At 31.5% G+C, this 22,388-nt stretch overlaps 1 protein-coding gene across 1 annotated transcript in view; it reads left to right on the forward strand.

Moving 5' to 3' along the window:
* LOC134242953 (neprilysin-1-like) overlaps window positions 1-20,858 on the forward strand; it is a 30,481-nt gene extending 9,623 nt beyond the window's left edge. The window contains exons 2-21 of the mRNA XM_062725163.1: window positions 894-938; window positions 3,680-3,841; window positions 4,083-4,166; window positions 5,746-5,951; window positions 7,658-7,837; window positions 8,607-8,693; window positions 9,994-10,118; window positions 10,215-10,317; window positions 10,679-10,798; window positions 11,101-11,199; window positions 11,444-11,521; window positions 11,871-11,971; window positions 12,153-12,211; window positions 12,446-12,497; window positions 14,611-14,678; window positions 14,923-15,053; window positions 15,931-15,996; window positions 16,091-16,186; window positions 17,485-17,561; window positions 19,641-20,858. Of these exons, the coding sequence (XP_062581147.1) occupies window positions 894-938; window positions 3,680-3,841; window positions 4,083-4,166; window positions 5,746-5,951; window positions 7,658-7,837; window positions 8,607-8,693; window positions 9,994-10,118; window positions 10,215-10,317; window positions 10,679-10,798; window positions 11,101-11,199; window positions 11,444-11,521; window positions 11,871-11,971; window positions 12,153-12,211; window positions 12,446-12,497; window positions 14,611-14,678; window positions 14,923-15,053; window positions 15,931-15,996; window positions 16,091-16,186; window positions 17,485-17,561; window positions 19,641-19,740 (2,039 nt within the window). The 3' untranslated portion in view covers window positions 19,741-20,858. The remainder of the gene's footprint in view (window positions 1-893; window positions 939-3,679; window positions 3,842-4,082; window positions 4,167-5,745; window positions 5,952-7,657; window positions 7,838-8,606; window positions 8,694-9,993; window positions 10,119-10,214; window positions 10,318-10,678; window positions 10,799-11,100; window positions 11,200-11,443; window positions 11,522-11,870; window positions 11,972-12,152; window positions 12,212-12,445; window positions 12,498-14,610; window positions 14,679-14,922; window positions 15,054-15,930; window positions 15,997-16,090; window positions 16,187-17,484; window positions 17,562-19,640) is intronic.
* The last annotated feature ends 1,530 nt before the right edge of the window (window positions 20,859-22,388 follow it).

Below are 22,388 nucleotides of genomic sequence, written 5' to 3' on the forward strand. Positions count from 1 at the left end.
TGTTTGATCTGCTTCCGATTTGATTTGTTTTTATGGACTTTTGAGCTTGATTCCTGTTCGATATCTCTATATTTCATTAAGTCAAAACTAGAAGCTAATAACCATCAAAAACAACCCACAATTCACTTTTAACACCAACAATCCATGGCATCAAGGGAAATGTCGATCAAACAATCTCTCTGAATTGGCGGATCATGTGGGTACTGCTACGCTACTCCGACTTAGAAACTCTTTTGAAATCTATCTTCTGTCTAAAGAAGCAATTAATATCCAATGATGTTGGTACATCAGGGTAATTTCTCAGCGCATGCAAAAATGAACCGTGATGTGGCGTCCACGCAATTTTAAGACATAGTGCTGAGTGCATTCCACACTCAGAATAGAAAAAAATCATTTTGGTCCTGGTTAGCATACATGTACTTATATATTAATAATATCTGGTCTAATAGAATCTAGCTGTCAACTGAGATTTTAAGAAAGTCTAGACTAAAACTTATTCGGACCATAAAAGTTTGTGTGTACTTTTCGTATAGTATTTTGATTTCCTTGTGCAAGTATATAAGTGAAAAAATTAACCCCGAACCCTGATCTGTACCATAATTGAAATTTTATGTGCTCATTAACATACAAAATATTTTGAATCATTACTGCATTAATAGACTTCTGACATGCTTTTGTAGATCATGACTGTTTTATAATCCATTAGAATTAATTTATGAAACCAAAAGGTTAAGCGTTGTATTCAAGTGAAGGACCCAGGAAGTCGTGAAACTATAATGACAGTTGTGCCTTGTCAATGTTACAATTAAATGCGCAGTACTCATTTTCCATTCATTGTAACGCAAAGAAATGAAAATCTTTTTGTTCATAATTAAGCATTTTGTTTTTTGTAGAAACCACATCAAACGTTTGTTTAACAAAAGACTGTATCGAAACTGGTAAGTCAGCATAAATACATTTATTACCATTTCACATATCCCTGAAAAGTAGTACATGCACTTTGTACATCGGTTATTATATAATTTGGACAGTTAACTGTTGACATGGCATAATTTTTTGCGTAGGAATAATTTACCTAAGTATTCGGTAACAAGCTCTTCGTAGAAATTTGTCACAGCATGCTTTATGTGCAATTAAGACAAAAAAATGGAAACCCAACCTGCGGATTAATCAGAAATTTATTTGATTCCGCGTATATATGACTCCGCGGATAAAAAAATATAGTAGTCATTCATTTGTATTCAAATATTATAGTAACACTCATACTTCTTAACGTTCAAAGGGGGTTATACATTATATGTACCCTTATAAAGTGTTCATGCTTTACTTAGGATTATAAAGTGTTCATATATTACACTTGCAATTATAGAGTGTTCATGCAGTACACTTAAACTTGTAAAATTTTTCCAGTGTTACAATTTCGATAATAGAATGTTGATATATCACACTTACAATTATATAGTGTACATATATTACACATTACACTTAGACTTGTAAAATTGTTCCAATGTTAGAATTTGATAATAAACTGTTGATATGTTACACTTACGACTACGAAGTTTTCACTTGTTTAAAGGTAAAAACTTTATGTTTTATGTTAATAATTTTTATGTCTCTAAGTGTTAAATTATAATGCAGCGCATACGTAAGATATCAAATATTACAGAAAAGAAGTTAATTTTGAAATGCAACACTGGTGTAATCAATTAAATTTGAAAATATTCCATGACATTGTTAATTGTATAGTATGAGAGTTTACAGTCTTTTCAACACTTTACACTATATTAATATTTAACATATTACACTAGTGTAGTTTGTGTCTCAATTTACTGTAAGTCTAAATGTTTAAATTGCATTTTTAAATGTACCTATAAATAATTTTTTAACTATAACAGTGACTTATTCACCACAAAGATGCAATTCATGTGTTCAAATATGAAACGATTCATTACACATTGAAATATTATTTTACGTGGGTTATTCAAAAATACGTAGACATGTTATTTCCCTTTTTATCATATTATTTTACAAGATTTAAAATCAACAAGTTTTCAGATGTGAAACAATTTTTGGACAATATTTAGTTTCTTTGTATATCTTTAACTGGAATTCATGTTTTTAATTTCAAAACCATTATGTTTGTTACCTCGGAGCACACTTATCACATTGTAACGTCAAAAACAGCGTGGAAATTTCTTAAAATTACTATGCCATACAAGGTTTATTGAGGTTTACCCATTCATGAAAAATCTACAACACTTGATATCTAATTTGCCAACAATTTTTTGAGTAGATTGAATTAATTAATCAGTTTTCAAGCCGCGTGACTCTTCTTTCACAAGCTCCACAACAAGTATATACTTTCTTTCCATGATGTTATTCTTTTGACCAGATTTTTTTCTCCGCAGAACATTCATAGTCCGAATCATATAAAACTTTTCCAATTGTTTACAAATGCATGGATCATTTTTGGTATATTTCTTGTTTTTTCTGGATTTTAGTCGTTTTTTAAAGACAATTTCCAAATGCAAAACAAAAGTTTAGTTCTTCTTGCTGCTACCATCTGGTATTTCCCCTTCTTTAAATTAAGTTTTCTTGTCTTTAGATATTGATGTCTTTTAAACGAAGCAATGTATAATTTGTAAATCATTACAATTAAGCATCTTTAATTATATAAGAAATTAAGAATGCTAAATTTGAGCACTTAAATATTACCATTTTAGCGCTACTTATCAAAGCTACAGACACTATAACAGCCTTTCTAATCTTAAATTTTAAATAAGTTGTTTTTCATTTTTACCAAATAAAAAAAACTTTTAAAATTTATTTTTTTAATTTATTGTTAGAATATATCTACATAATTTTCATCATTATATCTTAATAATTAAACAAATATGAGAAAATTCTATGTATTTTTAATAACTCTCTTAATTGCATATTTATTTGTTTATCTACCAAAATTTAGAAAGGATGCTCCCAAACAGAACAAAGGTGAAAGAAATTTAAAAAAAATATTTTGAATGTTTAATTTTTTTCATTCGATAGTTGACATTTTTGTAGCATCATTCACTGTCATATAAAACGCGATCTGATTATCAACAACAAACATTTTTATTCTTATCCAAGGGCAACGTTTGAAGAAATTCATTTTGATAAAAAATAAATCCAACTTGATTGGCAGTAAATGTTTTAGGATTATCTAGATCAGATTGACGTTAATTTATTTTTCAAGGACACACCCTTGGAGTCCAGAGATGTCCTTGTCTTTTTTTACAAGACTCTGAACCAGACGTTTTATTCCATAAGTTCTTTACTACACAGCTGAAGGGTAACGATAATTTGCTTCCAACAACCTTTTAATCGGACATTTAAAAAAAAATCAAGTCTTAATTGATAATAGTTCTCTAATAATTCGGTGGCCCTACCTCCTGATCGTGAAGACCATTATCCAGGTATCCTTTGGCAATATACTTAGCAAAATCATTTTTCTACAACAACCACTCCAAATTGATGTTTTTCTCTTTGATCATGGCCTAGTTAGTCAAATATTCCCTTGACATTGTTTTTTAATTATCATTGTCAACTTAAAAACATGTAGACATAACTGTGGTTTTTTATCCTTTGATTACTGGTAATAGAGCACTAAGTACTGACATCTATGGTTCTGTTATGCCATTAGCTTCCCAGCTCCTGGAGTCTATAGACCCATCCGTAGACCCCTGTCAAGACTTCTATCAGTATGCCTGTGGCAACTGGAACAAAAAACACATCATTCCTGACGACAGACCAAGCTTCAATACATTTGAGAAACTTCATGATGACTTGCAAATTAAACTCAGAAGTAAGGAAGCCTACATATATATAAATTATTACAAAACTTATAATTATCAAATTTATTTATTATCAGCATTTTCCCTTATTGCAAAGAGGAGGTATGAAAATTTATTTAGAAGTTTCTTTTATTTAAATGAGTGAATTTAATTTGAAAAAATGTATGAATTGAGATTTTCTTAGAAAAAAAAACACTAAATGAAAATATGAAGTTCAAAACGTCGTTATGTTGCTTTTTTTTCTTTGTTCAGGCCTATTAGAAGAAAGAGAACAGAGTTATGATAGCATAGCAACATCAAAGGCCAAGAAGTTATACAGATCATGTGTAAACACAAGTAAGTTTTATCTTAACGAATAAGAACAGAGTCGTTCAAAAGAAGACATCAACTTTCATATAATTTAAAGAGTGTAATACGTATTCTTCAATACATTATGTAAACTGGATTTTTTCCTTCTTCAAGTCCTTGCTTCTGATACATGGCTTGTTTCCCTGTCATTTCCATTTAAGACTGTCATTAGCAGAATATTTTGTAGCCAAGAAACCTTCAAAGACACCGTCATTAGGTTACGGGTTCATCTGTCGTGTCTTGCAAAATGTACTCACTTTGTATCTCAGTCCTCAATTATTTTTTTTCTATTCCACTTCAACATTTTTTAAATTAATAGAATGTTAATCTTGGTGGGAGATAAATCAGTCTTAATCCTGTACAGAAAACGATGGAAGCTTCCTGATGAGCTTCGTCAAAGAAATTAGTTGGATTAGGAAGGCCCATAGAATCTATAATGATGGTATCATAGCGCTATCGTTAAACGTTTATGTGTGCTTTATCAGAAGGGGGCCATGTATTCAGGATCAATATTAATACGATAAAGTGCAATATGCTGAATTCAATTATGAGAATTTTAACACGTTACCAGAAAATGTTATTGGCAGATTATTTATGAGGGTTATTATTAAAGAGGGAACACCATACATTATGCATACATTGATATGGTTATAAAAAGTTTCAAAGTGAGAAGAATTTAACTGCGTTATTATGATTTCTTCTAGAAAGAGTATTATGAAAAGTAGGAAAGCTCCTTGACATTGTATCAATAAACAAAATGCAGATATTATTTTTGCTAGAAAATTTTTTCTATGACGGCTTTTTAAAAACTGCTTTGCAATCTTATTTGATTTTCGATTCATACCTAAGAGATTATGAATATAAAACAAAAAAATGTTTGAATACTTTATGAGAATAGACGAATGTATGATCATTGGCATCGAAACAGAATATTGTTTAAATAGATTATAATATAGTATTTCCGCCAGCATTAAATTAAAGATTCCAAGACATGATTTAGCTAAAAAACTGTATCGTTATGGTTTTATGTATTAGTCTATGATCTTAATGCTACGGATCCCGCAATGCAAGTAAGATGCAACTTACAAGATTTTCTGCGCACTTTGGAGGAGAATTTTTCTACTTTCTAGCATTGGTCAATCAACTACCTTTCAGTCCCTTATTCTAGACACATTCTTTAACCAAACTTCAGCATCTAAAATAGTCAAATTAGTAAAATTTACATTTAGTTGTTTCTACTGAAAAAACACAATAAGATTCATTTTTTGTTTTGATGTTTTTGTGATATAACACTACTGAAAGCAGCTGTTTTTATAACTTTAAATACATTACGGGAACTGAAGCGTTTGGATGGTGAAATCTCTGTGTGACGTCATAAAATATATAATACATGCTGTTGGGTTTGAAAAATAACGCTACACAATCAGCAAATTTTAAAATAAGTCACAAATGTAAAGTAAAATTTACATTTAGTTGTTTCTACTGTAAAACCCCTTTGACACAGTTATCGTATATAGATGGTTCTTTGCTAAAAATTCCATTATTTGAAAATGTAATTTGATTACAGGTAGAATTGAGGCAGTTGGTGATGCGCCATTACGTCGTGTGATTTCACTACTGGGGGGTTGGCCAGTCGTCGAGAAGAGCTGGAAAGGAGATAACTTTATCATAGAGGACGTTTTGGGTCTAGTGAGAGCTAATTTTACCAGCAATATCATCTTGTTTTGTTCTGTGGCGGCCGACGACAAAAATTCAACGTCTAATATAATACAGGTTGTCACCTTTTCTGACAGCTTTTTATAATTACAGTTCTTTTTTTTAAATGGAACAAACTTGAAATAGGAATCTGATATATATTTTTAAATAAATCATCCAAAAAATATATAAATCATGCTAGAGCGACAGCTGTAGGAGTAAGACGGTGCATCGTAAACACTGTAGATATAGTTATTTTAGTAGATTATTTAGGTCTAAGAAACTTATATCTGTTTACGATATATGACACGGTAACTAAGGATGTCATAAGCGCACTTTTACTTGCCACCCATTACGAGTCAGCTTTATATTCTATATACTGACGTATTGTTTTGATTTCACGAAAGTAATGCACTGTTAGATAACAACTCTATTAGAAAAAAGCGAAGTAAAATGAAATAGAGGGTTCATTTAAAGTTTTCTTTGAAACATATGTTAATTACTATCTAGAAATGTTTTGATAAAAGAGAATTTAATTATATTTTTTTTTTCAAATAGTTTAACAATAATATAATCTTATTATCTCAGCTATTTATATATCAAGGGCACTGAATATTTTACAAACATATAAATAAACTTTTTCGAAGAATGATTTCACATCTTTAAGTTGATTTATCTTTGTGGTAAATCTTTGCAAAATTAAGATGAATTTGTCCAAATTTTGGGATATGTTAAAACAAACTAAGCATCTATATTACGGCAAACAAGGTAAACAACTTAACGAATACATCATCTCTCTAGTTACAATTTCTTATTTATAAGGTGAATTAAGATATCGGTGATCAATCTCATAAATATCAAGTAAAGAGTATGAGTCAGGAACAGTTTAAAAGCACTGACCTCTAGAAATACCATAGGCGAGATCAGGTGACCATGAGAAGAAAGCATCCTTCCTTGACTAATTTACCTTTACCACCTGCAGGGATTATATCTCTCGGCTGATTCGATATTCAAGAGCATATGCTCAACGTATGAAATATTTTCAAAACGAAATAGGTTATTGACAAACTAGTTGTCGAAACAAGATTATTATCAGTCTTGTTTCAAGTCATCATTTCGTAAGTTCTATGATCGATACATGACCTTGCCAGCAAAAACAGTCTATCATTTAGTCAAATGATGTTTGACGTTTTTCATACTTATTGTCAGACCATTGTTTACACACTGACTTGTCGACGAATTTTTCCGTTATTTCCCGATCATGACAATGAACATCGGGCGGATGTGACCGGTTGGCAGGGGATGCTCACGCCTCCATGGCACCTGATCCCGCCTCTGATGCCTCAGAGGTCTGTGTTTGTTCTGCTCCTGATTTTAATCCTTTAATAGACTTTTGAGCACGAAACGAGATTTCTGATGTTCTTGTTTCATTAACTTCTTTGTCAATACGTAGGGTATATAGAAACGACTGTAAGATGCAGATAATGAAGGTATATTGCTGACTAAATACGGGAAGTTGACGATTGAAAAGTTAAAGCCGTCACGTTAATCATAAAGCTTGATTGTTAGATTGCCATTAACGTTTTTTTTTCTAGTAAAATATCCAAATATGAAAAGATATGACAGACTCTGTGGTATCTTTAAAATTAAACTCAAGCATCTCCTTATCATCAACTTCAGTGTACTTGTGTTTAAAATCAGAATGTATTGTATCAACTTGCTACAATATTATCGTGGTATTTGCTTTCAATAACAATTAAATGATTCTGATATTTTTGGTGTAGATAGATCAGCCCGACTTTGGGATGCCCAGTCGTGAGTACTTCCTCCATGACCCGGGATCTGATTATATCCAGGCCTATCTCCAATACATGACGGATACTGCTGTATTGTTGGGGGCAACTCGATCTGATGCAGAGAGGGAAATGAGAGAAGTGTTCCAGTTTGAAACCAAAATTGCTAATGTAAGAAAAAATTACATTAAAGGAGAAATTTATTCCAAAAAAAAGATTCTAAGGTTTGATGCAATAATTGAAAAATGACTTCACTGAAATGATATCAAAAAAAGTCCATTTTGACATTGAAATGGAGATTCAAAAGACATTGAAGATTTAAGCAAAATCAATTATCTTTAGTTTAGTACATAGTAAATAAAGTAGTATTTAATATCAAATTGCAACCTTGAACAAGGATCAGTATTTTAAAGTTTAATAACTAAGGGCATCTTCATAAAAAGTGTCCTCCCCCGACCGACTGCTGTAAATTTACCTATTTTCGTGGTTTGATGAAAAAATACTGTTGCGCTGGGTTTTTATTTTGTGAATAAAGAATTGTTGAGTATTGATATAGGTATGTATAAAAAAAAAAATTAAATTTCGTGGTGGACATTTAAATTTGCGTGTCTCTTCCTACCTCGAAAACAATCAAAAGTAACCTCCCACGAAATTTAATGATTTCACAGTTTCTAAAAATGGGCTCAAATTTTTTTTTAAACTAAAACCCCCAAGACCTGATTAAAAAAAGTTCTTTCCAGAGTTTTCTCATCCCTGTCAACAATCATTTATTTTATTGATACTTTCAAATTCCATAAACGTTGATAGGTTTGCATTGATGTTTAAATGTTATGATTTTTTTTTTCGGAAGAGGTTAAACACTGGTAAATACCATTTTCTAAAGAAATGATCTTACGTAACAGAAAGAATATATATATATATTTTTCATGTTGTATTTCAGATAACAAAGCCATCTTCGGAGAGACACGATACTGGAGCTATCTATAACAAAATGTCGATTGGAGACCTCGCCAAAGATGTACCCAATGTAAGCTTAAAGTCAGGCAGATGCTTAATGCATTTGTCAAGTACTAATAGTTTAACTATCATGTTATGTATTTCTTTGTTACGCGAAGTGATTGTGCTACTGTCGATAATAACTAATCTAGCAGAGATACTAGAAAATGTTATTACATGCAGGGCCATTAATCATAGGACTGACATACTGCTGTTTTTTCCGTTGATATCAATTCAGTATTAATCTCACTTGGATATCATTTTAAACACATTGGCTATATTATTTTGTCATAATTAATCGAATGCTATCATTATACATAGAAAAAACAACATTAATGTTATCACGGTATTTGTATTGTTGACAGTTATGAGAAATGATTCTAAAACGATAATGAGAGAATAAAAACTTTATCTAACAAATCAACGATGTATTCAACTTAGGGAGAATCAATATTGTTTGATATCTTTATATTTTGTGAAAAATGAAAAAAAAACAAAAAACAAATTACATGAACTTAATGCTAAATAAGGTAAAAATCTTTAAATTTAATATTCAGTGTACATCTACATAAGAGCGCTATACTAGCAATGCTTATTTTCCTTCTCTATAAGAGTTGAGTCATTAATTAATGATAAACGTCAAGATAACGAACTTTGTGAGGAGTCATAAATCTGGGACCCCTACAAAATCCAGAGGTAGGATGAGGTGGCTACGAGGAGTAAGAATCTACTGTCGACTGGTCACACCCACTGTGAAACATTTTATTTTTTGATCAGAAAGACGGAGCAATCCGAAGTAAAATTAAGTTTGAAATCTAGTCAATGGCTTAACAGAAGATATGAAAAAGGCAAATTCTGTTTTGGGTTGGGTGGACTCTACTAGCACTCGATTGTTTTGGATTGTCTCTAAGATTATGTACCGGGTTCAGCGAGGTAGATAACTACACTGAGCCGTAATTCATGGTTCATTGTACATTTGCTACTTTTAATCGAATGTTCGGTTTGGATTGTGTGTTTGTATGTTTTAAAGGTGCATGGACACAGATTTGAAGTTGATATTTTCTGTATAATATTACGACTTATATATTTTAATAGCATTTCAGCCTTTAATGTAAAAAGTGAAGAAATGAAGAGTGGTTAATCTTTAAAAAGTTAAAAACAAACACAAAATGTGAAGGGGGCATAAAACTCTACAAATTTAAGAGTAGGGGTCAGGTACCACTGAGAAGTAAGCATCCCCTGTTGATTGGTCACATTCTCTGGGAGACCTATTTATTGATTGAAAACCTACATCAGTTTATAATTGTACAGTATCCTATATTTTTTTGTAGTTTCAATGGTTGGAATACTTTTCAAAGTTCATTCCTTATCAACTGGGCTACAAAGAAAATCTGGTATCATTTGCTCCAGAATATATGAAAGATATGGCTAAGTTGTTGGAAGTCACCGACAAAAGGTATATTTGACTTATTGTATTTTGATTAACTATTAGCTATATGCTTCTTAATTTATGCTGTAACCTTAGTGCACAATAGGAACATTTGATTTACAGAATTATAGCCAATTATGTAGTTTGGAGAGTAGTATTAGAATTCCTACCCGACTTACCAGAAATTTACCAGAAGGTTCGCAGAGAATTTCGAGCTAAATCACAAGTGAGTACCTGGTATTTTTTTAAATTGATATCTTAACTATAAGTTTATGTTGTTTTTGATATCCATAGAATTTGCTAGTAGAAATCTTGAATTAGTGAATGACAACATTTTCTATCAAACACTGAATTGCCCTTGAAATTGTAGACTTTTTGGGTACCAACCACTGATTTCATCTTACAATATACCGGTATTTTGGCCATTACAGTTGATTGCTTTAAATCATACTTAATCACAGAGAAAAAAATTTTTGGAATATAATTTTTTTAATTCACATAGCAAAACTTTGTAATTGAAAATTATTTAAGGATTTTAAACTTAAAATAATATTAACAAGAGTCTGTTAAAATTTATTAAATTTCAGGGAATAACAAGAGATAAACCAAGATGGCAGAAATGTGTTGAATTGACAAATGACGATATGGGGATGGCAGTGGGCGCCATGTTTATACGAGAGAATTTCAAAAAGGAAAGTAAAGATGCTGTAAGTGACTGAAAATTATAGACTTTTTAAAGAAGTAAAAATATAAGCCAATGGGATGTATTTGATGGAAAGGGAATTGTAATAAATCAAAGCCATTAGCTGTTCGTGATATTTTTGAAGATTTTATTTAAAGTACTTGCTGTTTGTTATTATAGTTTCAATATCTTGTAATCTTTTAATGATGTTCTGGTACTTGTACTTAACAGTCATGTCAAAGTAGAGAATTGGAAAACATGTTTTAAAATGATTTTCTTCATAGAATGTGATATGACTTTTAGCAAGGAGTCAATTTCGTTTTATAGGCACTAAATATGATTCACAATTTAAGAGAAGCTTTTAATGAACTTTTGGATGAAAATGACTGGATGGATGCATCAACTCGTAAAGTAGCGAGAGTTAAGGTACATATATCAAGCTGATTTCATCAATATTTGTTAAATAGTGAGATTTAAGGTACATATCATTATAAAGCAATATTTATAAAATGACAAGACTGTAAACACTTTTAAATCCAGGTTTTAAGATTGTATTATGGATGTTTCTTACGAATATTTCAGAAATCCATACAAACTAAGAACATGCTGGGATTGAATAAATAGATTGAAATGCATACTTTTGCCAAGAACATTTCTTTTTTTCTGATAGGCATATGCAATGAATGAAAGAATTGGCTATCCTGATTTCATTAAAAATGAATCAAAACTGAACAATAAGTACGGAGATGTAAGTATTTCTATAATTAAATTCTAGTTTGATTTTCTTTTACATGTGTCATTTGAAGAATTTTTATTGATTATATATGATTGAAGGGAAAAATAGAATGTTACACAATTGTTTGATAAAATCACTATATTTTTCTGAAGTTAATGCTTTAAGTTTTGTACATGAATGTGATAAGAAGAATTTTTGACAGGAAATTTCTCTATCATAAAGAGTCTTCTGGTAAAAGCATTCTTTAAATGAAAAATAACCCTTAATTGTTCTTACTACCCCCAGGAAGCAAAATGTAATATACACGTACATACAAATTAAGCTTAAATTATACATCAAATTGATATCCTTTCATTGACAGTTAAATATAGGTCCGGAGTATTTTTCTAATCTGATGAATATCAAGAGATATGAAGTGGCATCTGTGATGAAGAAACTTCGAAAACCCGTAGATAAAGATCAGTGAGTCTGAAGGAAATTATCAATCGATACCTGAAATTCTTCTTTAAATACAGGAAAATAATTAAGGAGATTCTAAAATAAGAATCATGCAATTCAATGTTATTAATCATATTGTTGTTGCATTATTTTTATTATGTATAAACACTCATGTCCAACAATAAGTTTAATGTCTGAATTTCAGATGGGAGCAAGATCCTGCAGTAGTAAACGCATTTTACAATCCTAACACAAACGACATTGGTAAATATCACTATTTATTGTAAACCAATGTGTGACAATCAATTAAAAACAAACTACATAATAAAACTGCACAGGTCGAATTCAGAAAAAATTATGTTATTATCTTTTTAATATGAATAGGTTCTAGTTTCTTGGAGGTTCTTGACTTCAATCCTAGTTGTCCGAACCTTGACAAATTGGTTTCTTAACAGTTTTGATATTTCGTCTTTTTGATGATAAGATCTTTTTTCACAGTTTTTCCTGCCGGAATATTACAGCCTCCGTTCTACAGTGATCGGTATCCGAAGTAAGTTAACGCCTTCATTATCAAAACCTAGAAACTCTCTGGTTTTTATATGTATTATACATCTCTATTTCTGAATAGGACGTACGTTGAGTGTTTTTATTCAAAGAGGTTTTTGGTATCCATTTCTTCTTAATTTAAGCATATTTGGCGCATTAAATTTCCGAATAACGCGAATTTGTAAACAGAAAAAAATGGTTTACTTTATTTACAATTCCCTTATTATGCCCCCCTTCGAAGAAGGGAGGGCATATTGCTTTGCTGCTGTCTGTCGGTCTGTCGGTCTGTCGGTCCGTCGGTCTGTCGGTCCATTCAGTTTCCGTTCATTTTCTTCATAACCGTTGCCCATACTGAAATGAAATTTGGTATACAGATATATCACATGAATATCTAGGCCAAGTTCTGTTTTGGGTACGATCACACCATTTTTGACAGAGTTATGCCCCTTGGACTTGGAAAAATTTCAATTATTTGCAGTTTCCGCTCATTTTCTTTGCAACCGTTGCACATACTGAATTCAAATTTGGTATACAGATATATCACATGAATATCTAGGCCAAGTTCTGTTTCGGGTACGATTGCACCATTTTTGACACAGTTATGCCCCTTGGAGTTTGAAAAAATTTCAATTATTTGCAGTTTCCGCTCATTTCCTTTGCAACCGTTGCACATACTGAATTCAAATTTGGTATACAGATATATCACATGAATATCTAGGCCAAGTTCTGTTTTGGGTACGATCACACCATTTTTGACAGAGTTATGCCCCTTGGACTTGGAAAAATTTCAATTATTTGCAGTTTCCGCTCATTTTCTTTGCAACCGTTGCACATACTGAATTCAAATTTGGTATACAGATATATCACATGAATATCTAGGCCAAGTTCTGTTTTGGGTACGATTGCACCATTTTTGACACAGTTATGCCCCTTGGAGTTTGAAAAAATTTCAATTATTTGCAGTTTCCGCTCATTTTCTTTGCAACCGTTGCACATACTGAATTCAAATTTGGTATACAGATATATCACATGAATATCTAGGCCAAGTTCTGTTTTGGGTACGATCACACCATTTTTGACAGAGTTATGCCCCTTGGACTTGGAAAAATTTCAATTATTTGCAGTTTCCGCTCATTTTCTTTGCAACCGTTGCACATACTGAATTCAAATTTGGTATACAGATATATCACATGAATATCTAGGCCAAGTTCTGTTTTGGGTACGATTGCACCATTTTTGACACAGTTATGCCCCTTGGAGTTTGAAAAAATTTCAATTATTTGCAGTTTCCGCTCATTTTCTTTGCAACCGTTGCACATACTGAATTCAAATTTGGTATACAGATATATCACATGAATATCTAGGCCAAGTTCTCTTTTGGGTACGATTGCACCATTTTTGACACAGTTATGCCCCTTGGAGTTTGAAAAAATTTCAATTATTTGCAGTTTCCGCTCATTTTCTTTGCAACCATTACAAATACTGAAATCAAATTTGGTATACAGATATATCACATGAATATCTAGGTCAAGTTCTGTTGTGGGTATGATCGCACCATTTTTGACAGAGTGATGCCCCTTGGAGTTTGAAAAAATTTCAATTATTTGCAGTTTCCGTTCATTTTCTTTGCAACCGTTGCACATACTGAGATGAAATTTAAAATACAGATTAATCAGATGAATATCTAGGTCAAGTTCTGCTTTGGGTACAATCGTGCCATTTTTGATAGAGTTGTGCCCCCTTGGACTTGCAAAAAAATTCCAATTGGGGGGAGGGGGGCATAAGTGTTTTACAAACATCTCTTGTTTTTCAGATAGCTTCTGAAACATATTCCTGTAAAGAGTTTCGAATTTATTCATAAATGATGCTTTTTAAGAATTAAGTTTTTGTAAGCAGAGCTGAATATGGGACATTGACTTAAATTTTATTTTTTTTATTTTTTATTTTTATTTTTTTTTTTGACATCTTTTAAGAAAAAAGAATGTCAAGATTTAAAAAATTATATAAAATACATTTAGTGGATGAAAATATTTTCTTCAGTTAGGATAATGTCTTAAGATTAAGATACAAAGAAAGTAATTAAATACCCTCTGTAATGTTTTTATTCTGCTGAATAGATCTTTAAACTATGGTGGGATTGGTGTAGTAATTGGACACGAAATCACGCATGGATTTGATGATAAAGGTAAACTTTAAATAAGTTTGGTAAAATAACTGACATTTTAAAAAGGATAAATAAAAATACAATGAGCAAGTAAAGCTTATTCTTAATATATAATATATAGATACTTTATATAAGACAGACCACCTGCAGTTTCATTTAATAACAATTAAATATTCTCAAAGAAATAAGTTAATTTCAATATCACTCTGAAAATTGGAAGATTAGAGTAAGCTATAGCATTCATTGGTGTGACTTTTATTACCAGGTCGACAGTATGATATGACGGGAAACTTAAAGCAATGGTGGAAGAACGATACAATTGAAGCCTTCAGGTCTAGAGCCCAGTGTATGATTGATCAGTACTCCAACTACAAACTGGAACAGATAGGTCTTAATGTAGGTCAACTAAACTAGAACAGATAGGTTTCAATGTAGGTCAACTAAACTGTAACTTATAGGCCTTAATGTAGGTCAACTAAACTGATATAGATAGGTCTCAATACAGGTCAAATAAACTGGAACAGACAGATCTCAATAGACCAACTGAATTTGAACATATAGGTCTCAATGTAGGTCAAGAAAATTGTCCAACATGTTAAATTATCACTTTCTATAATCTTTTAATCTCTTTGACAACCTTTTGTTTTTGAAGCATAGTTAAGAGATTATTTTTCTGGCGCGGAAAATATTGTCTGACGCCTAAAAGACTAATTCTCTTCGATCTTTGAATAAGCAATTTACATTTGAGTGAATGTTGCTCATTATTACTGCATCCACACAGTCAAATAAGTACTGTAGAATTTATTTATATTCATGAGTGCCTTTCTTGTAGATTGCTAAATCTTAGCAGGTTTGTCAGAGGAACTGAAATAAAAAGAATATAAAGTATATACACAGTGTATAGAGAATGTTTTGTGAAGTTACACATTTTTTTATATTCTCTCCACCGGCAAGTGGTGGCGTCTCCATATGAGTGGAAAAATTTTCGAGGGGGACGTTAGATAATATACAATTAATCAATCAATCATTTATTTGATCCCATAAAATCTATATCCTCGGTGAGATAAGAACGAGTCGCTTTAAATTTGTTCATAGAACATTCTGTTCATAGAACTAAATGGGGCTTTGCATCGTGCATCTGCATTTATAACGAAATTAAATACAATATACTAGCAGTTACCTGTTAATTTTAAAATAACCGTTGTTCGTGGGTTTATGCTCTTTGTATGAACGTTTAAAATATATTTTAGATTGCATTGTTAAATTGTTTTAGATTGATGGAAAAAATACACAGGGAGAAAACATTGCTGATAACGGAGGACTCAAACAGGCTTATCGGGTAGGTTATAAAACACAATTATGCAGCAGATAATTTTAAGTCTATGTTTGAAAAGAAAATAACAATACATTTTACATACTCCTCTATTACTAAGGCGTACAAAAAGTGGTTTGAGAAGTATGGACCTGAGAAAGATCTACCTGGAATTGGTCTCTCTCACCAACAGTTATTTTTCCTCAACTACGCACAGGTAAAACTTGATTCTGATATTACTTGTTTAAAAAATCTTAACTTATTGATAATGATAGAAAGAAAGAAAGAGGAGAGGAACCAACTTATCTTAAAATTTTGACTTAAAACTTTGGGATCTCACTCGCATTTTTTGAAAAATATCTTTGATGCTTTTTTCTACACATCATAGCCTATTGTTGTTTCAAATAAATCAGTTATTCTTTTTTGATATTTTTCATTGCATCACACCATAGAGTAAACTTAAGTATACGAAAAAGCCCTTTATAAAAAGATCACTTCAATATATAATCAACCCTCAATACAATACTTTATAAATTTTTAATAATTTTTTCCGTTGAATATAACAATTAAAAAGAATTTCTTCTAAAATTATTTAATTCTTGATTGTTATACATATATTTTATTCATAACTGTCTAATAACTAACTGAAGAAAGAGTTGACCAAATACATATAAGCTAAGAGGCTTGAAACTATGCAAAAACATGTGCAATTAAATATATGTGTCTAATAGAAGTAAGTCGATTCTTAATTTGTGCCTTCGGTTGTTTATTTTATTGTGACTATGACAAGCAAATCACTTCATTTCAATATTTCGAATTGTTTTCATCAAAATATTGAAATATTAAAACAGTCAGTTACTGAATAAATTGCTGTTCGGAAGGTCTTGAGTTCGAATCTCGGCCACGACTGACCTAAGTCGATAAAAAATGGACTACAACTATTCATTCGCCATGCGCTCGGCACTTCTAGTGAAAGTTGCGGGTCCTTTGACTAAGACTTTGAAAAACGAGGCCCCGTATCACGGTAGACGTTGGCACGATTAAGATCCCTCACTGCTCATTGGCCGTAAGTGCCCAGTAAAGGTCAAAATTTGGACCCTCATCGGTATATGCTGACGTCTCTATATGAGTGATATATTTCCGACTGAGGCGTAAAATAACATACATTCCATCAATATATTGCTTATGCAGTTGGGACCTGTACATTATTTTATATTTCTTACGAAAAAATGTAATGGTTTGAAAAAGTATACGTATTCATAGCATATGGATATCTAGTGTTATTAAATGAACATTTAGCAGTTTGTATTACACAATAATATATTTCTCTTTAATTATACAAAAGAGACTAAATATACAATAGTAATACTAAGCTTAACGATAAATATCAGTATATTGGAGGGTTCTGCTGAGACCTATGTTGTAAAATCCCTCAATTGAGCACTGTAGAAGATTCAGGGTAGATTTTATTGTGTAATGAATTTTATGGTTAATGGACCGTGCTTTATATTTAAGATCTGGTGTGGAAGTATGCGTGATGAAGAAGCACTAGAAAAAATAAGGACTTCAGTTCACAGTCCGGGATCAATAAGGTAAACCGGTAACACTGAAAGAGTTATAACCCATTACATTCTTGTCATTGAAAGATAGATAACTCCTTCGGTTTTCTTGAAGTGCTTCATTTCTTTAAAATATGACTCTTTCTAGAGATAACTGAAATCTATAGACAGTTTGTTTTGGAATAAATATTAGCTCATTTTCACCAGAAAGCAAATTTTTAAAATGCTTTAAAAGAAGGCGTGTTATAATATCAGGCCTTTTACCTTAACAATTTTGAATAAGCTGATTGGATACAATTTCTTAAATTGTTACAATGAGAAACATTTCATGCAATTGTGGATACTCAAAAATTCCAAAGAACTTTTGGACAATTTGAAATCACAGGATTTAACCAAAATCAACAGCTTAAAACCTTACGACTTTTTAACTTTATACACAACCATTCCCCACGATAAATTAAAGTCCAGGCATTTTGATATCATTGACAGCTGCTTTTTCAATAAAAATGGAACTCGTTAATTTACTTACTTGGTCATCGGTCATTTGCAAAATTATTTTGTTAAAACACATTCTGATTGCACACACAAATACTCTGAAGTTGACATCAGAAAGATGTTTGAGTTTCTGATTGACAATATCTATGTGGTTTTTGGAGACCAAATCTTCCAACAATCTATTGGAATTTCCATGGATACCAATTGCACCCCGTTATTAGCAGACCTTTTTTGTATTCATATTAAACATAATTTGTGCAAAATCTTATGCGTGAAAAGACGAAAACACTTGCTGTGGCCTTCAACTCGACATTTAGATATATCGACGACGTATTGTCAATTAACAATGGTTGTTTCCATTCCTATGTCGATACGATATATCCTGGTGAGCTTGAGATAAAAGATACCACAGATTTTGACACATCTGTTTCATTCTTGGATATTTTACTTGAAAAAGACATTAATGGTAATCTAACACATCTGTTTCATACTTGGATATTTTACTTGAAAAAGACATAAATGGTAATCTAGGAACCAAGCTCTATGATAAACGTGAAGACTTTTACTTTTCTATCGTCAACTTCACTTACTTATGCAGCAATATACTCTCATCACCTGCATACGGAGTTTATATATCTCAGTTGATTCGATACGCAAGAGCATGCTCTACGTATGAACAATTTCTCAAACGAGGTAAATTACTGACAAGCAATTTGATGAAACAAGAATGTCAGCAGTCTCGTTTAAAGTCATCATTTCGTAAGTTCTATGGTCGATGCAATGACTTTGTCAGCAAATACATGTACAATTTATCAATGAGTCAAATGCTGACTGACGTTTTTCATACTGATTGTTAGTATTCACACACTGAATTGACGACGGATTTTTCCGTTATTTCCCGATCATGACAAGGAGCACACAGCGGGTGTGACCGGTCGGCAGGGGATGCCACTCCTCCATGGCACCTGATCCCATCTCTAATGTTTAGGAGGTCCATGTTTGCTCTGCTCCTACTTTGTATTGTTTTATGGACTTTGATATAGAATACTGTTCGTTATCTCCATATCTTTCATATACCTGTTTATGCAACAGGATTTGATTCTTTCATGAGAAAGAAAACAAGTTGTTGCTAAAAAAAACATTGAGCAAAAATATGGTTTAAATGAGTATTTATAATAATTTTACTTGCAAATAATATCTGCAAACAGGCATAATTTTGATGAATATTTCAAGGAAAATTCATATGTTGATACTCAGTACCTGAAATATTTTTTGTATTTTCACCATACAACAAAGTACATCAATTTTCAGAATATTAGAAACATATCGAAAATGTTTCTTCATGAACTGATCTAAAAAATTCATTTTAAAGCAAGGAAGAATTCATGCATTGGTATGAATAACAATAATAATCATAATAACATCAGCTGAATCTTTTGCAAGCATTTTTTTGGCAGCTATCGGTTCTTGAACCCACATGTAGAATATGTTCCGTTTACTTGCCAGTTCAAATACCAAACCATTTGATCCCCCTTTCCTTGTATATTTTATTTTGCTTCTTTTGAAGACAAAAAAACATACTTTTCTTTCGTTAAGCAAATCATTATGTATTTTTAGGGTTCTGGGACCTCTATCCAACTCCTATGATTTTTCGGAAGCGTACAAGTGCCCGATTGGTAGTCGTATGAACCCAGAAAAGAAGTGCCACATCTGGTGATTTGGATACAATAAATGAATCTCGGTCCTTCCTATTCCCATACACATGGGAAGCGCTTTTATTTTATGCCAAGCAGGTTTTACATAAACAGATACTTCAGGCATAGACACGCAAGCTCTGAATAGCAATGGAACAAAGGCAAAGAGTTTTTCTTTGTGTATTTTGAAGCATTGCTGGCTGTAACAAATATCCTAATCCATGGACTTTTGTCAGCAAATTTGATTTGCAGTGATGAAGATATATAAATGCAATACGTTTTGGAGTTGTTGTATTATATCTTGTTGGGTGCGTCAAAATGACGTTATTTATATAATTATACATGTACGAAATCATGAATATTTATGAAATATTTTTGTCTAATTTAATTATTAAACCAAACTGTTTGTTATGCTAAAATGTTGAAAGAACAATTAAATGCATATGATATAACATATTACTGTACAAAGACTGACATAACAGTCCAAACTCGTAAATTTGCTCGTTTGACGTCATGAATATTATATAGTTACATTTTAAATTATTTACTTTTAAAAAAGTTTATTTAATCCATAAATTCAATTAATGTTGTGAAAATTGCGTATTTAAAAAATTATTGATAAAAGACGTTCATATCATGTATTTGTAAGCATTAAGAAATTTTACACATACCCCATTTAAATTTGAAATTAAAAATATTTTTACTTTTTTATATACACTTCATAGTACTCAAATAAAAAAGGTCTTTATAATTTTTCTTCTTAATTATAGCAAGATTTTTTAAACTTAAAACAGACACAATATTTAGAATTTCCATTATTGAGTCGTTTATCTCATAAGCTTTAGATATAAGATTTTCTAGAGCAAGGTTCGTCGTTTGCACGGTCCATCACAGCTTTTACTTTCATAATTCTATCGTTACAATTTTATACTTTAGGATATAATGTACAAAGTTTTAATCTATTGTGATATGTATTTTTTTTTCTAATTATTAAGTACTAATATATGTGTTCATTCTTGTTCATATAACCTCCTCAGTTCTCTTTTGTTTTTGTTTGCTGAATAAGGTTGCGTCTCAGTTTAATGTCGTATACTTTTTGCCTACATGTACACAATTTGTAAAATAAATTGTCGAAGTAATATTTTCATTTTCTCTTTATGATAAAGGTTTCTGATAATTTGCTGTGAGTCAATGAATGAAAAATAATTACTTTCATCCATGTGTTTACTTGATATATATTCCAGCGAACCTAAAATAAAAGATATCGTAACATTTGTTTCATTTTAGATATTTCACAGGGAAACGTGAATGGTAACCTAAAAACAAAGCTTTATGATTTACCTGATGGCTTCAACTTCTTTTTTTTTATTAATATAGCAATATACCATTTCACCTGAATATGGTGTTTATTTAGTCTCAGTTACATTCGATACGCACGAATATCTCTATTTCAGAACATTTTCTGAATCGTTGTCAACAAATTTGATAACAAAAAACATCAACTGTCTCATTTTTAAGTCAACATTTTGCAATTTATATGGTCGATACAATTACCTTTTCAGTAAATACTATATGTCATAGAGACGAATGTTGATTGACGTTTCGCATACCGATATTATTTGTTAGGACATTATATATACACACTGAATTGACTAACAGATTATTTTCGTTTGTACGATCATCAAAAGGAGCACGCAGCGGGTACATGAACGGTGGACAGGGAATGCTTTGTTCTCCATGGCACCAGATCCCAATTCTGATGTTTTTGAAAGTCGCAGTTTGCTCTGCTCCTGATACACTGTATGTATCGTTTCAATAGACTTTTGAGCCATGTTTTACAATTATGGAAATACAGTGAAACCTGTCTAATCCGACATGCACTGGGAGACAAAATTTGTGTCGGAATAGTCAGGGTGTCGGATTACACAGTGCAAAGAAACATGGAAAACAGTAAAATGGGAACGAAATTAAACGTCGGAATTCACAGGGTGTCGGATTAGACAGTTTTCACTGTATGCAGTTCTGTGTACTGTATTCATTTATGTAGATTTTTTTGAGATAGCAAACGCAGGAGATTTAATTATTTGATAACTTTTAATCGTGTTAAAAGGTTTGTTGAATATTCAAAATGTTCTGAATACTTCTAAGTACCAGTATCTTAAGTTTTTACAAGAACCTGCCATATTTGAAAATTATTCTTTAAAGCAATATGAGCTGCATTGTTGAAAATTTTATTTTGCTGTTAAAATGTGTTATTATTATAAATTTGTGTGTAACTGACACCTTGATGATCAATTAGGCTAAAATAAAGCAGAAGAAAGACTTCTATATACAATCCAATATACAGTTTTATATCAGAAATCATTATTGTACAGGACGACAATAATGTAAGTTTGATTCAATTGAAGCTTAAAAATAGTTCTACCATCGCAACAGAAGTTTATTACCATTATTTTTTCTGTCATTGAAATTGTTATTTGCAATTTTGCAACAAAAAATTCCGACATCAAAGTTGTAGCTCATATTGCTTTAACAAGAATCATAATCACCCCTACTAATGTTATTGTGATTTAAATTCAAGACACGTGGTTTAGGTTTACCTATTCAAAGGTTAAAGGGTAGATCCGGTTTTATAAATAAAATTGACAGTAAACAGGAAATTGCTATAGTC

This window comes from Saccostrea cucullata, unplaced genomic scaffold (assembly GCF_032062105.1).
Source record: "Saccostrea cucullata isolate Sc308-1 unplaced genomic scaffold, CSIRO_AGI_Scuc_v1 ctg128, whole genome shotgun sequence".
In the NCBI taxonomy this organism is placed as follows: domain Eukaryota; kingdom Metazoa; phylum Mollusca; class Bivalvia; order Ostreida; family Ostreidae; genus Saccostrea; species Saccostrea cuccullata.